This window comes from Rhinoderma darwinii, chromosome 3, assembly GCF_050947455.1.
Source record: "Rhinoderma darwinii isolate aRhiDar2 chromosome 3, aRhiDar2.hap1, whole genome shotgun sequence".
Taxonomy (NCBI): Eukaryota; Metazoa; Chordata; class Amphibia; order Anura; family Rhinodermatidae; genus Rhinoderma; species Rhinoderma darwinii.
Window position 1 is genome coordinate 233,873,110 of NC_134689.1, and position 17,186 is coordinate 233,890,295.

The following is a 17,186-nucleotide window of genomic DNA, read 5'->3' on the forward strand; positions in this document are numbered from 1 at the left end:
TAGGCGACGTCAGTAAATAGTCACTGTCCAGGGTGCTGAAAGAGTTAAACGATCGACAGTAACTATTTCAGCACCCTGGACAGTGACATCCGATCACAATATAGATCAACCTGTAAAAAAAAAAAAAAAAGACGTTCATACTTACCGAGAACTCCCTGCTTCTTCCTCCAGTCCGGCCTCCTGGGATGACGTTTCAGCCCATGTGACCGCTGCAGCCAATCACAGGCTGCAGCGGTCACATGGACTGCCGCGTCATCCAGGGAGGTCGGGCTGGATGTCGAAAGAAGGACGCGTCACCAAGGCAACGGCCGGGTAAGTATGAATTTCTTTTACTTTTTCTGCGGAAAGGGCTGTCCCTTCTCTCTATCCTGCACTGATAGAGAGAAGGGCTGCCGATTACTGCAGTGTTATTTTGCAGCGAAAACGTGCCCGTAAATATAGGTGGAATACGGGTGACACTGGACCCGTATTTACGGGCACGGGTCCGTAAATACTGGTGCAATACGGGTCGAATACGTGTGACCAAGGACCCGTATTTACGCCAGTATTTACGGGTGGACAAAAATACGTTCAGGTGCATGAGGCCTCAACCAATTATTTTTCCAGCTCTCTGTCACAGCCAATCAGAAGTGCACACATATCTCTGACTGCTAGGGACACTGTCTTCACTGTAATACGATGTATTCTAGGGCCATGTTCACACAGTATATGTCAGGCTGAAAAATACAATACTGATTTTTCAAAGCCTTTTTCAATTTTACAAGCGTATTTGAGGTGTATTCTGAGGTGTATTCTGAGGTGTCAATGGGAAAAACTTCCATGGGAAAAATCAGCTTGTAATATGCTTCAAGAAGTAATATGTCACTTCTATTTTATGGAATGTATTTTTATGCAGCATTGTTTAATTTAATTCAAATCAATGGGAAGCTGTTTGCAATCATATTTCAGGTATATTTCGGCACATAATACGAGCGTTTTATATGCTAAAAGAAGCCTCAAAATATGCCTTGTGAACATGGCTTTAGAAGGCTGAACAGGACGGAACCCTTAATGAATAGTTAGAAGATTTACTGGATGATTATTAGTATGAATGGCGCTCTTTCTAGCAACATTCTAGACGGTAGTTGCTTAGCAGTTTTGTAAGAGGGGTGAACATGGCTGGGATATCTGATTGAAGTCTCTGTTACCTGTATTCTGCTGTACTATGTGTATGCTGTAACTGTAGTTTGTTATTACTGTTATCTGTCTGGTTATATTTGTAGAAGGAATATTTTTAATAATGAGTAATTTGACAGATTGTACTGAGCATGCCCATAAAGCCCAGCATAGGGGACCGAGGAAAGTTCTAGAAAGCAAGGGAAGGAGCAGGAGGTGAAGCTCTGTGCCAGAGGAGCAGACAAGAGAGTGAAGGGATGGGGGACTGCAGAGAGACTCATGAGAGGAGAGTGTAAAGAGAGACTACAGAGAGACCCCTGAATGGAAAGTCTGGAAAGAGAGCAGAATTTAGAGAAAACTGTGGAGACTGAGACAGCTACAGGAGTGTGGCTGAGAACTGCAGGGACTGTTCTCACGGATGTGGCAGGTGGGAGCTGGGGAGACGCCTTTGACTGGGATATGTGGATATTTGTAGAGACTGATATAGTGTCACTGTATAACCTACAGACACTCATTTCATTCCTGAAGTAAAGTTGTGTCAAATCTGCCACCTGCCTGGTTCCTGTGCTCATATATTGCACTGGATGTACCACCCTTACAGGTTACTGTAGCACCCCACTGTCTAATATTTTTTAAGGATTTGTTAGATGCCCTAATGACCTGTCACCTCTCCTGAACTGTCTATTTTGCCAACCTGCAACTAGCATCCAAGTATAAGAACAAGAGGAATAAGATAATCTCTATATTGCGGTGATTCCATCTTAGGCTTCATGCACACGACCATAGTGGTGTGAATGGCCATGATTTGCGGCTCGGACGGCCACGGAGTGTCACCCGCGGGCTGCCCGCAAATCCCGGGCCATGTGCATCATTTCTATGAGCCTGGACTACAAAATACGGCCGTAATAAGACGTCCTATCTTTTTGCTGTCCAGGCTCATGTGCAATGCACGGACCGTGGAAACCACGGCCGTGTGCATGGGCCCATTGAAATGAATGGGGTCGCAATTCACACGCAGTTTTGCGGGTGAATGGCAGTCGCAAAAATATGTTCGTGTGCATGGGGCCTTAGTCCTAATTTAAAAAGTCAGACTGTTTGCATAAATGTGCGAAAATGTGATATGACCTGGTTATATATTTGAGTTGCTTCTTTCTGCCATAAACTGACAATTAAGTGCAAACCAAGTATTTATTTTATTTTAGGGGGACAAAGGATTGTCTGGTTTCAAAGGAGAAAAGGTACAGTATAACATTGAATGAAAGATATTGTGAGTGGTCCAGCTCCCTAAAAACAGTGAGTACTATGACTTGGGGGGATAATGGAGCCATGAGCATAAGATTAGCTGCTTAATAGCACAATATGTACAGCACAATATATTATGCACACCACATCCTTTTGTTTATTCTTTTATTTGGTTGGTCACAGTTGAATGGGTGGAGGGGAAAATTATATGTTCCTGCATTAGTCTTAGGCTTTGTTCATATCTGCGTTGGGGTCCCGTTCCGACATTCCGTCGGAGCTTTCCATCAGAACGGGACCCTGAACAGACACAAACTGACACCAGAGGTTTCCATTTCCATCGCCATTGATGGTGATGGATCCGGTGCCCATGGTTTCCGTTTGTCTCTGTTGTGCATCGGACCAATCGTTTTGCCCTAAGCAATCACGTAGTAGACTTTTTGTTTGTGTCTGTTGAGGGTCCCACTCTGACGGAAAGCTCAGACGGAACGTCAGAACGGGACCCCAACGCAGATGTGAAGAAAGCCTTACCTAACATATGATAGATTTTATTTCTCTCCTGCAGGGTGACTCTATGCTTTTATTTGGAACTCCAGGATATAAAGGAAACAAAGGAGAAGCGGTAAATAATTTTGCTTGCTTTAATGCTTTAGTTTGAACTTACTTTTTACAAAGAAGTGAGGAGCCCCATATCAAACATCAAAATAAACCCCTGATTATAGTGCTGTGTTTTACCACTTGCAACAATAGTGGTTGTTTTTAACCCCTGAACGCCCTTTCTATGTTCCTTGGGCCAATTACCTACCCCCTTGTTTGCTAAGGCTGGGTTCACACGACCATGTTACGTCCGTAATGGACGGAACGTATTTCGGCCGCAAGTCCCGGACCGAACACAGTGCAGGGAGCCGAGCTCCTAGCATCATAGTTATGTACGACGCTAGGAGTCCCTGCCTCTCTGTGGAACTACTGTCACGTACTAAAAACATGATTACAGTACTGGACAGTTGTCTTGCAGCGAGGCAGGGACTCCTAGCGTCGTACATAACTATGATGGTAGGAGCCCGGCTCCCTGCAGTGTGTTCGGTCCGGGACTTGCGGCCGAAATACGTTCCGTCAATTACGGACGTAACATGGTCGTGTGAACCCAGCCTAACAATGCAGTTTCTCTGGAGAAGGAAGTCCTGAACAGGTTTTCACCACTCAGTAGAAAAGAGAATGGGATCAATCAGGGTTGGGCATATTATCCCCAAGGCCCCTTATAGTATCCGCATGGTCTCCCACTATGATATGTGCACCCTTGTACTTTAAAGCGCATAATAAATAATGTTATTTTCGGAATTTCTTTGAAATTCTTTGTTGTTACGTTGCTACTTGTCAGCAGTCTAAAGCCTCAGGTACACGACCGTGCGTGCCGCCCGAGTCCCGTCAGTGATCCGAGGAAAGATAGAACATGTCCCATCTTTCCTCGTACCGGAGATCGGGGTCAGTTTTCACAGACCCGATTCACCCGCTAAAGTCAATGGGACCGTGAAGACTATCGGTCGTGTGCATGAGGGGTAAGGGCTTGTCCACACGTAACTGAATTGCTGCAAAAAATTTCTGCTGCAATTCCACAGAAACTAGCAGGATTTCCGCTGCGGACAAACTGCACCATTTCCTGTGTTTTTTACTGCAGAAAATGTTGGTTATTTTGCGGCGGTTTTTTCTCACTGCTGGAAGATGTTGACATCTCTGAAAATGCAGCATTTCAGTCCACTTTCTGCAGCAGGAATTGACATGCCGCGGTACGAAAAATTCGCACAGCATATCAATTTCTGCAACGTTTGGATGAGATTTGTTGAATTTCACACACTGCTGCTACTGTATTCTGCTGCGTATTTTCTTCCTGCAATTCCGGACGTAAAATACGCAGCAATTCCGCTCTGTGTGGACGAGCCAAAAGGCTGTTTTATGACAGTGAGTAATCTGGAGACCAAATTGTTTGCAGGCCATCCATACATTTTCTTGTAATTTCCTTTACCTCACATTGCTCATGCAGATAAAAGGAGCAACACAGAAGATAACATTATACTTTACACTGATCAGTTCAATAATATGGAATTTTTGGTATTTATTACTTATAATCTGTTTCACAACATGTCAACAAGTTGCTGTTTGATTCTATGTTACCTAGCAACCCTCCTGTGATAACTGTGGGCCGTCTTTGTCTCTAAGTCTATATTAGCCCCTCTCCAAATGATCATCTAACAAATAACCTGTACTGAAGGGTCCAGCAATATTACAATTCATTTTGCAGTAATGAAATTTTATTCATGTTTATTTTTTATTACATTGTCAAAGAATTAAATGACAGAAAAGTAAGATGTGATGTCATGCAGCATTTTGGACTAATTAAAGAAATGTTGAAAATGAATATTATAACCCATTAGTATTAAAATATTTATCTATGGAAAACATTAGAGCTTTGATCACCAGCAAAGAGTACTCTAAGGGCACGTTCAGATGTGGCGGGATTGCTGTTGAATTCCGCTGAGGACAGTCCGCAGTGGAATTCTGCAGCGGCCGTTTTTTACATTTGTTTCTATACATTTTTAGGAAAGTTAGTTCAGATGTTGCAGAAAATAACTGTGCGGAAATCAGGCTGTGGTACAGAATTTCCCCTCCGCAGCATGCTCATGACGTTGCGGAGAAGAAGTAGAATTTCACTGCGGATTTCAGCCTTTGCAATGCAAAAACTGAAATCTGTGGCAAGTCCGCTGTGATATCTGCAACGTCTGCATTACCTGTCAAATGTGCAAATGTTGGTGCAGATTCGTTGCGTAATTGCCCCAAATCTGCACCAACATTTGCAACAGAAAAATTCTGCCACTTCTGAACGTGCCCTAAGGGCGGGTTCACACATAGCGGAATTTCACTTAAATTCCGCTGCGGACACTCCGCAGCGTTAATCCGCAGCGGAGCCGTTTCTCCATTGACTTTCACTTTAATTTAGCAGTGTTCGTTTACACGATGCGTACAATTCCGCTGCGGAGCATAGGCTGCGGAGCGGAATTTGGTGTCCGCAGCATGCTCTGTCTGTTGCGGAGCAGTGGCGGACTGGTTGCGGACTCATGGCGGAATTTCTCCATTGACTTCAATGGAGAGTCAAAATTCCGCAATGAAGTCCGCAGATGTTATGTGTGGTGCGGAGCGTAACTTGACATTTCCTCATTCTGGCTGGACCTATGTATTTCTAGGTCTACAGCCAGACTGAGGAAGTCAATGGGGCTCCCGTAATGACGGGAGCGTTGCTAGGAGACGTCTGTAAATAGTCACTGTCCAGGGTGCTGAAAGAGTTACGCGATCGGCAGTAACTGTTTCTGCACCCGGGACAGTGACTACCGATCTCAATATACATGTATCTGTCAAAAAAAATATAAGTTCATACTTACCGAGAACTCCCTGTGTCTGTCTCCAGTCCGGCCTCCCAGGATGACGTTTCAGTGTAAGTGACGGCTGCAGCCAATCACAGGCCAAGCACAGGCTGCAGCGGTCACATGGACTGGAGCGTCATCCAGGGAGGTCGGGCCGGATGCCGAAAGAGGGACGCGTCACCAAGACAACGGGCGGTAAGTATGAATTTCTTTGACTTTCACTAGGGAAAGTGCTGTCCCTTCTCTCTATCCTGCACTGAATAGGGAGAAGAGAAGCACTTTTCCTGCAGTCCGCAGCGGCCAGTCCGCATCAATTTTCTGCACATTTTGTGCAGATCCGCTGCAGAATCTGCAACGCAGATTCTGTGCGGCATTGATGCGGACAGTTGCGGAGGAATTCCGCCATGTGTGGTCATGCCCTAATTGTATGTTCACACATCGCAGATTTGCTACTGAAATTTCTTCAACAGTCCCATTCATCTAAATGGAGCTTGCAGAAATCCATGCAAATGCTGCAGAAACAACCCAATACAGATGTATGGAACTGATTTTTGCCAACAAATCTGCCACGTGTGAACATTCACTTGTAGTTAGACATGCAGTTATTCATGTTCCTTTCATAGGTTGTTACTGAACCAGCCTGAAAAGATTTTGCTGGTTACAAACTCCTCATGCAGTAGAACCTTACTCCGAAGATGCGCAGAGTCTTCCCAGGCTTTTTCTCTTGCTACTTCCGGGGTTGTGGGGAGGGATGTACTGGTTTACCTGTTCCAGAGTTTGCTACTTCTTGATATATTTTTACTATTTCTTGGAATTTCTTATTTTCTAAGTAAAACTCCCTGGAAAGCATTGCTTAATAAACCTATCCTAGATATGCCTAGACACACCCATAGGCATTGAGAAATCGAGCGGTTTCTTTGTTGTTTTTTTCCCTCTTTTATCCCCTTCCCCTTCTTTTTTCTTTACTCCTTGTCTTTCTTTCTTTTCTCTGTCTGTCACATCTTTATGACATTCCTACTTATGTTGCCCCTCTGCTGTTTTTGGATTGATGAGAAACCGCTCCATCGAATCCACATCCATATTTTCTCTTCTTACATAATGTCCATCCATAATACTATTTATGTGCACTATGTATCTGTTTTCTTATATTACTTGTGATGCTCCTGTGGTTTTATTCTATAGTATTTCTTTGGTATATAACTCTATGTTTTATATCCTAATTGGGGATGTACCGCATGTCCCTCATCCTTATGTTTGTTCCTTCTACTACCGTGATGTTTTTATTTTCTTATTAAACCAATATAAACTATTGAAACTAAATATTCAATATTTATCTTTCCAATATTTAGAATATATGATAAGAAAATATGGTTAAGTGCATGCTTCTTTTTTTGTAGGGTGTTAAGGGACATCCAGGTTTTGATGGAGATAAAGGCGAAAAAGGAGAAGATGGGCCACCAGGAGAGAAAGTATATGTGCCCTACTTACATGAATTTGATCGGTTCGACAGTATATTTTGATGTTACTTTCCTGCCCACAGACTCAGCCTAAAAAGTATACCAGAAGTTTTTTTTATATTATCCTGCAATATTGATGCAGTGTAAGGTAAAACAACTCCCATTGTTGGCAGAAGCAAATTTTCCTCATCTTAGGGGAAAAATTCTTTACAAGTTCCAAACATAGCAATCAGAGTAAATCCTTCATTTAACTACCCATCTCCGGTAATCGAGTATACATAACTTTCAGGAAAGGCATTACGGCCTCCTTTAAACATGTGTCCCAGATGTATGCGACTGTATGCCACCAGCATTATGGTTCATTGTAATATATTTTGTGTCTCCAAAAGTAATAGATGTAATGAACTGGAAAAAAAGCATCTCTCAATGTATTCACCATATTCTATATATTTAAGTTGTTCGTTATTTTTTATAATTAAAATTTGTTATCATGGCACTGTAAATCCTATGTCCTATCAACTGTATAATGCATTCTTCACAGGGTACAAAGGGTGATGCTGGCTCCAAAGGATCTATGGGACTATTTGGTGCAAGGGGAACTGTGGGACAGAAGGTATGTAAAATGATTACATACAATAAAGTAAGCATACGAATTAGGGCCTGTTCACATCACCGTTCGCTTTCCGTTCCGGGTTTCCGTCGGAGGAAACGGAAGCTGTGGTTTCAGTTTGACTTTCCGTTGCGGGGTTCACCCGACGGAAACCTCAGACGGAACCCCGGAACGGAAAGCCAATGCTGATGTGAACAGGCCCTTAGACATTTCCAATCGATACAAAGTTTCTGTCATATTTCGATTCTAATGAAACAATATCCAGATACTACATACCCTTTTACAATGAATGTATCCCTTTACTAGCTATCTTGAAAGACAAGCAACAGCTTCACTTTTAAGCCACACTCTTTACCGATTATTAGGAAATTGCTTTTACAGAAATGTCCTAACATACTTTTGTCACCAAAAATGCTCAATTACAGAAGCAGGAATTATATGAACTGGCAGATTTAGATTCTCAATCCTCCTATGCAGCCTATCTTCCAGGAACTTCTTTTCAAAATTGCCTTGCATATTCAATAATTTTTTAATAGTAGTTTTCAGGACCCATCGCTGTAGCTGATAATAATTTGACACAGTTGGCTTAATGTGTCTTGGAATAACTGAATTATTTACTTGCTAGATATGAATAATTGAAGTATTTACATGTAGAATTTTTGCTTTTCGAATGTGTTTCTCTTTTCTCCTGACAGGGTGAACCTGGCGAACCTGGTCTTCCTGGAAGTTCAGTAAGTAGTTATGCTGGTCTGTTTACACATATTTAATTTGCTAAAAGTTACAGCCAAAGAAATAAAAGCTAAATCTTAAATGGACCTGGTATCTTGGAATCATCTTTTTTTGCTTGTTGTCTGCACGGCAAAAGTGGATTGCTGTTCCAAAGAGCACGGGAATTTGAATGGGGGTGCTGAGGACTTTTGCGTTTGTTTTTTGCTACAAGTTAACCATTTAATATCGCCTATTAAGGCCTTATTCACACAAATGTGTCTGATTTGTGTCCACAGAAACCTGACCGTTTTTAGTGCAACCATGTGGTTTTCTTGTGTCATTTGTTTTTTACATTTGTTTTTCTACTCTGCAAGCACTTCCTGGTTTTACTTTTTTTTTTTCTGCATTTCTTTAGCAACTTATCCGTGTTAAAATGGACAGCCCATTATTTTTTTATGCACCCATGGACTTTATGGTGCGGGTCTGATCTGCAAAAATGGACCAGAATGGGGCATGCTGTTAGTTTCTCGCAACAAACACACGCTCCGTGAAAAAAAAGATGTGTGAATAGCCCCATTGAATTGCATGGGTCAGTGTGCTGTCCGTTGTGAAAGCATACTGTTGAGAAATACAATTGTGTGAATAAGGTTGTTATTCCTATAGATAGTCCGTCTCAACGAGAAGGAAACAGCCTATGACTCCTAGCAAACCATAAAATAGACCAAAAACGAACAAAAAGAAGGGAGCATATAGACTAAAATGTTTTTTGTATTACAAAATATATTTTTATTTATTATCGACAGCAGAGTAAAAAGCACACAAATTTGTAATGTATAAAAATTAAAAAAGATGATATCAACACTGTGTATACAACGCCTAAATGTTTCACATGTGAGTATGCTGATGTATGGTACTATTTAACTACATTTAGTGAAAGTAGCATGGCAGCAGGAAGATGTTAAGGATACATGTCAATATATGAAACCTAATATATGTCACAGTGGAGATATACTAAATGAAGGTCCGTGGACCAGGTATAAGTCCCATACAGGTAACGATATCAAATGTAAATGCCAATTTGGAACAGACTTAGAGTATACATGTACCCACATATAGGAGGACTATGTCCTTGCCAAAGGAAAGGTGAATTCTTACTCACATAAAGAAGCGATGTAGTAACAGGCGGCGTGTATAGACGCCTCGACGCGCGTTTCATATTAGTTCTCCTCAGGATGTGTGAATAAGGTGTAAGGCTTAGGGCCGTTAACAATATAAACACATACTTATTTGCTTTAAAGGAGAACTCCCCTTTTTTTTTTTTTAAATGTCCCCCTCCATTTGTACATTGGTGTTTCAGTGGGGTGCTGTGTGTAGAAATACTTACCGATTCGTGCATCTAGTAGTTTTCGGATCCAGCGTCGCATCACATTCTGACCTGTCTGGAATCTCTGTGCTTTTGAGAAAACCGGAACTCAGGCTCTCAATGCATTCCTATGGAGCCTCATTCTGGCTCCCATAGTAATGCATTGAGAGCCTAAGTTCCGGTTTTCTCAAAAGCACAGCGATTCCAGACAGGTCAGAGGGAAGATTACGAGAGCGGCGCTGGACCCGAAAACAGCTAGATGCATGGATCAGTAAATATTTCTACACACGGCACCCCACTGAAACACCAATGTACAAGTGGAGGGGGAAAATTTTTTTAAAAATGGGGAGTGGTCCTTTAAAGAGGCTCTGTCACCAGATTATAAGTGCCCTATCTCCTACATAATGTGATCGGCGCTGTAATGTAGATAACAACAGTGGTATTTATTTTGAAAGACGATCAATTTTGAGCAAGTTATGAGCAATTTTAGATTTATGCTAATTCGTTTCTTAATAGACAACCGTTCGGTTTTTACCTTTTTACCAACTGGGCGTTGTAAAGAGAAGTGTATGACGCTGACTTGCAGACTACAAACAAAACCTAAAAGTATTGCTGTGCTGCCACACACATGGGACAGAACTTCAGCCATTATCTAAGGGCGGATTTACACGAACGTGTAATACGTCCGTGCAACGCGCGTGTTTTTCACGCGCGTCGCACGGACCTATGCTAGTCAATGGGGCAGTGCAGTCACTGATTTTTTCGCAGCGTGAGTCTGCTGCGTAAAACTCATGACAGGTCCTATATTTCTGCGTTTTTCGCGCATCACACACCCATTGAAGTCAATGGGTGCGTGAAAATCATGCGCACCACACGGAAGCACTTCAGTGGGACGCGCGTGATTCGCGCAACAGCAGTCAAAAGTATGTTTGCAAACAGAAAAGCACCACGTGCTTTTCTGTTTACAAACATCCAAACAGAGTGTAAGGGCATGGCCACACGTAGCGGATTTCTTCCGCAACTGTCCGCATCAATGCCGCACAGAATCTGCGTTGCAGATTCTGTTGCAGCTCTGCCCAAAATGGGCATTAAATTAATGCGGACTAGCCGCTGCGTATTGAGGTGAAAGTACTTCCCTTATCAGTGCAGGATAGAGAGAAGGGACAGCACTTTCCCTAGTGAAAGTAAAAGAATTTCATACTTACCGGCCGTTGTCTTGGTGACGCGTCCCTCTTTCGGCATCCAGCCCGACCTCCCTGGATGACTCGGCAGTCCATGTGACCGCTGCAGCCTGTGATTGGCTGCAGCCGTCACTTAGACTGAAACGTCATCCTGGGAAGCCGGACTGCGAGGAAGAAGCATGGAGTTCTCGGTAAGTATGAACTTCTATTTTTTTTACTGGTTGATGTATATTGTGATCGGTAGTCACTGTCCAGGGTGCAGAAACAGTTATTGCCAATCGCTTAACTCTTTCAGCACCCTGGACAGTGACTATTTACTGACGTCGCCTAGCAACGCTCCCGTAATTACGGGTGCACACACGTAGTCACCCGTAATTATGGGTGCACACACGTAGTCACCCGTAATTCCGGGAGCCCCATTGACTTCCTCAGTCTGGCTGTAGACCTAGAAATACATAGGTCCAGCCAGAATGAAGAAATGTCATGTTAAAAAAACAATACGCTCCGCAGCACACATAACATGTACATTACATCTGCGGACTTCATTGCAGAATTTTGAATCTCCATTGAAGTCAATGGAGAAATTCCGCAATGAGTCCGCAACCAGTCCGCCACACGTCCGCAACAACCATTGTATGCTGCGGACACCAAATTCTGCACCGCAGCCTATGCTCCGCAGCGGAATTGTCCGCAACGTGCAAACGAACCCAACCACAAAGCTGTGGAAGGCAATGGAGAAATGGGTCCGCTGCGGATTTCCGCTGCGGAGTGTCCGCAGCGGAATTCCAGAGCAAATCCGCTACGTGTGGCCATGCCCTAATAATGATGATGGCTGCGCGAAAATCACGCAGCCGCACATCCTAAGTGATGACTCACGGAGCTGTTAAGTGCCTTTTGCGCGCACAAAACGGCGCGTATTTTGCGTGTGCAAGAGCGCACACGCTCGTGTAACTCCGACCTAAAGCTGGAAGCAAGTGTGCAGTTTTTTTGTGGCAGTTTTTACTGCATTTTTTGGGGGGGCCAAATCCACATATGAATCCAAAAAGAAGTAAAAGTATAAAGGAAAGACTTCTATGTCTCCTCTCTTTTTTTATCCAATTCTGTGTTTGGCTCAAAATATTGCATCGCAAACTGTGTGATTCCAGCCTAAAACTATTCCTAGGCTGCATTCACATTGCTTCCAGGAGATCCGCTCTCCTTTACCTTTAGGGTATGTGCACACGATAACTGCATTTACGTCTGAAATTACGGAGCTGTTTTCAGGAGAAAACAGCTCCTGCATTTCAGACGTAATTGCATGTACTGGCGTTTTTCGCCTCGTCTTTTACGGACGTAATTTGGAGCTGTTCTTCATTGGAGTCAATGAAAAACGGCTCCAATTACGTCCCAAGAAGTGTCAGATAAAACACAGATAATACTTTTTATGTATCTAGCAATTAATTTATGTATTTAGTTTGAAACATAATCTATCTTGCTAAACTTGGTGTACTGAGCGCGCACTATTTGTTTTTCTTTTTCACTTCCATTTCGGGGGCGTGCCTAGTGTTTTAGCGTGACGCTGAAAACTACAGGTCCCATAATTCAACTGCTTGTGTGCAGTCTACAATTACAGTCTACTGAGTATGCGTGGAACACCACAAAATGTTCTGCTACCGCACATGCTTGTTTGCAGAGAGAAGTGGACATAACCCCCCAAACGGAATATCACTGATGACATATCATAGACTGGGGGGAGTGGATTCCTGAACCAGGGCCAATTGATCAATGTATGCCATATCATCATTTTCTGGAAAAAGCCTGCGCCACTGCGGACACATGACCTTTTAGTTAAAAGCATTTAGAGCCCAATTTTTAAAAGTAGTTTTGCTTTTACAAGCTAGGAAGTGGGGAGAATGAAAGCTAAATCTCAAAGAACCCCTTTAAGTCCTGCCAGGAAAGATATATATGGGTAGATTTATTATGCAATTTGTGGCACATTTCTGGCAGAAAGTAAAAAATGTTATGCTGCTCTTGCTTTAAAAAAAAAGTGTATGGAGCTTAGCGGTACAGAGCCCTACAAATTTACTGTAATTTATGCCAGAAATTTGTGTAACTTATAGTGGAAATCTTCCATTTGGGGTGCACCAACATTCAAAGATGTGTCAAATATATGAAGAGGATTGCACTTAATTATGGGTCATATTAAAGGTGGAAAGGGGGGCTTCCGGTTCCGGGGCTGACATGTGAGGAGGGAGAAAAGAGCTCTCCAGACCTACGCTGCAAAAAAACACTGACTACTATAACCAGAAATCCCCCAAACCACACCAGAAGTGTCGGCATCAGACCTACAGCACGCAGCAGGCGAACACTGGTTATTCCGGCATCGACAGGCATCTCCCCGCGCTTACCGGAGGTTTTTAACGGCGGCCCCGAAGCACCTCAGAGCGGGCTACGGGGGAAGCGAGGTGTACTGCCCTCACAGCACCGGATAGCGACAAGGCACGACCGCCGACCGATCAGGTATCGTGCAACTCCTATATACCTCATTAAAGCGGACTGCTCATTTTGGCGCCAAATACCGTAGCAGCACATTGGGAGAGAGGGAGCGCCATCTTCCTGCTACACCCCGCCTCGGTCCCGTGCTGCACCAGTTTCAGCCTCTTGCAACACACATACCCTGACAAAATCAGGACTCACCCTTAGAGAATGTAATCACAAACTTGAAAACAGACACGATGCCACCCGGAAAGATAAGCAGATAGTGAGTCGCCCATCCTCAGACCAAGATGATATAATGTCAGACGAGGAAGGGGGGGAGGGGACCTCGACTTCGACAATGATAGACTACAAAAAGCTGGCCATTGAAGTAGCCAAACGTATTACACCCGACATCCAGGACACTCTGGCCACTACCATATCAGCCTCATTGAAGGCACTGCAAAACGAAGTGTCACAACATGGCATACGTTTAGACGAAGTAGAACAAAGAATATCGCTGCTAGAAGACGACACAGCAGATACACATGGCACAATACAGGAGCTATTAGCTGAGAAACAAAAGATGCTCTCCAAAATTGACGACCTAGAAAACAGGTCGAGACGAAATAACGTTCGGATAGTGGGAATACCAGAATCAGTACTGGCCACACACCTAAAACGCCTTTGTGAATACGACCTGCCGAGGACGCTGAACATGGAAGGACCGTGCAAAGTCGAAAGAGCACATAGAGTGGGCCCTGACAGACAGAATTTACCACAGCACCAAGGCCCGACGAAGAGAACGCGACAAGTTATAGTGCGCTATTTGGACTACTCTGATATAGAAACGCTGCTACGATTGTGCAAGACCAGATGAGAACCGACTAAATTAAATGGTGTCACAGTCGTGCTGTTTGGCGACTATTCAGCGGAAGTCTCAAAGAAACGAAAATAATTTAGCAAAATCTGCACAGCATTCCACAACCAGGGAATGAAGTTCCAACTACAATATCCGGCAACGTTAAAAGTCACAACTCCAAGCGGTACCATGCAAGTCTATACGGATCACCAGGAAGCAGAAGCGGTGTATAGAGATATACTTAAGGGCCCTGAACCTTCAACAGCGGATGACAGCGTTCCTGGAAGACGCTCGCAGCAGAACACACCACACCCGAAGGGACCCCCGCCCAAAGAAAAAAGACTGCCGCAGACCCCAAGACACGGGTAGCGATACCCCAGAACCACAAACGGGTCGGCTCCTAGGTTGACAGGAGTCGTGAGTACCAAAGATGACTGAATTTGGAAATGATTTGTCTGTTATTAGATAAATGTAACACCAGTTGATGCTTAACGATAAAACAATAGTAGTGCAAGTTTAAATCAGAAATTTACATAAACATATGGACTGCTGATGTATTGTAAAATGTGGATTGCTGATTAGGCCATACCTAGAAGTAGGTTAGAGAAAGTCACATGTCAGAAAAAAGAGAAGTCCTGAGCAAAAATGAAGGGGGGAGTTGGGATTCTCCGAGGATAACGGGGAAAGTTAAGTTGTTTCCTAATAGTTGGGTTCTATGGTTGAATGGTGGTCACATTAGTTCAATTGAGTTGAACCTCACGGAGTTCAGATTCCTCACCTATTCCTTATTAGCATGTAACACTTCCTATGGGTCACAGACGCAGGGTCAGACAACGAAATCACTTAATTTAAATACCTTTTATGAAAGTAGTGACATGGAATGTTAAGGGGCTTTTATCCCCACACAAAAGATCGATGGTCTTACGCCATCTCGGTAAAATGAAGGCTGACCTGGCCTTGCTCCAGGAAACACACCTGGAAGAAAAATATTTTTTTAGAATGCGTACATTTTGGGTGGGAACTGTCTATGGTTCCCCAGCAATTCTAAAAAAAGAATGGGGTGATGATCTTAATACACAAGAATTTTGCTTCCACTTTGCACCCGAAATATGTTGACACTGAGGGACGAATACTGCAAATCCTACTAGAAACACAACTGGGTGAAGTTAGCGTGTACAATATATATGCACCCAACACAAACAATCACGCCTACTTTCAGAACCTCCAAACTTCAATTATAGCTGACACTTGTACGATGAAGTTGGTAGGGGGGGGGGGGACTTTAATTCAGTACAATGTGCAGCTGATGATAGGAAACAAAATACCACAAATCCTGGTCTAGAATAGACTACATTTTTTTAAGCCAACATTTACTGCAGCGGGTAGAACAGGTAGATATCACTGACATGATCATATCTGATCATGCACCAATACGGCTAGTGCTGGCAGATGCCCATCCCAGGGGGGAGTTCATCCAATGGAGATTCCCTTCCAGTCTAGCAGATGACGGAGACTTTCAACAGCGGATAAGGGGATGGTGGTTGGAATATGCCAGTGATAATGTGGAACATGCTACTGACCATGCGCTGTTTTGGGAGACGGCTAAAGCTGTCTTGCGAGGGAGGCTCATATCGTACGTCACCTTCAGAAAAAAACAGACACAGCAGAAATACAGAGAAAGTAGAGACTGCCTTAGAACGGCGTATTCCTCCTTTCTGGCTGACCCTTCCTCCGATAAAAACCACAAATGGATAGACGCTAGAAGACAATTTGAATCATGGCTGGACAAAAAGGAGAAGTTTGGGAGGTCAATCTATGAGGCCAAGATTTTTCGGTTTGGCATCAAGGCGGGAAAGATGCTGGCAGGATTGTCTAGAGGGTTCCGTCCACACACACATATTACTAAGCTGAGGGATCATGAGGGCCGTATTCAAACTGATCCTAGAGAGATGAATGGCATGTTCCAAGCTTTCTATCAGCAGCTCTATGCGACCTCTGGTGTACCTGGAGATACACAGGGCAGTCGGTACTTATTCAACCTGACCCTGCCTACTCTGGACCAGGGGCAGTTGGATGACCTGAATGCACCAATAACACTAGAGGAATTGCAGCTAACTATAAAATCATTACCAAATGGGAAAGCGCCGGGACCTGATGGTTACCCGGCTGAATTCTATAAAATACTACAGGAGCAAATAACCCCAACGTTATTATCCTACTTTAACTCCCTGATGAAGGGTGGAGCCATCCCGGCTGCAGCGAATAAGGCCTACATCAGGGTCCTACCCAAAACTGGAAAAGACCTGTTACTACCGAGCTCATACAGGCCCATATCATTAATAAACCAGGACCTCAAGCTGATATCCAAGATTATGGCAGCCAGACTTGCTCACTTAATGCCTCTCTTGGTGGGTCCATCGCAAGTGGGCTTTATTAAGGGTAGATCAGCAGTTATGAATATTAGGAAAGTGTTGGGAGTCATGGACGGGGCAGTGGCTTGGCCAACGTCACTTAACCAATCGGTACTTGTGTTATTGGATGCTGAGAAAGCATTTGATAATGTTGAGTGGTGGTGGCTGGACATGGTCCTGGACAAATTTAACATACAAGGGGAATTTAGAGTCTATCTAAAAGCATTATACAACAACCCCACGGCGGCTGTTTGTACACCATTATTTAGGTCGACAACGTTTAGGTTACACAAAGGAACGCGGCGGGGCTGTCCCTTGTCGCCGCTATTATTT

At 43.6% G+C, this 17,186-nt stretch overlaps 1 protein-coding gene across 1 annotated transcript in view; it reads left to right on the top strand.

The window, feature by feature from the left end:
• Nucleotides 1-17,186, top strand: part of LOC142750416 (uncharacterized) — a 372,136-nt gene that overhangs the window by 255,406 nt on the left and 99,544 nt on the right. Inside the window, exons 79-83 of the mRNA XM_075859419.1 lie at nucleotides 2,358-2,393; nucleotides 2,960-3,016; nucleotides 7,205-7,276; nucleotides 7,806-7,877; nucleotides 8,570-8,605. Coding sequence (XP_075715534.1) covers nucleotides 2,358-2,393; nucleotides 2,960-3,016; nucleotides 7,205-7,276; nucleotides 7,806-7,877; nucleotides 8,570-8,605 — 273 coding nt within the window. The remainder of the gene's footprint in view (nucleotides 1-2,357; nucleotides 2,394-2,959; nucleotides 3,017-7,204; nucleotides 7,277-7,805; nucleotides 7,878-8,569; nucleotides 8,606-17,186) is intronic.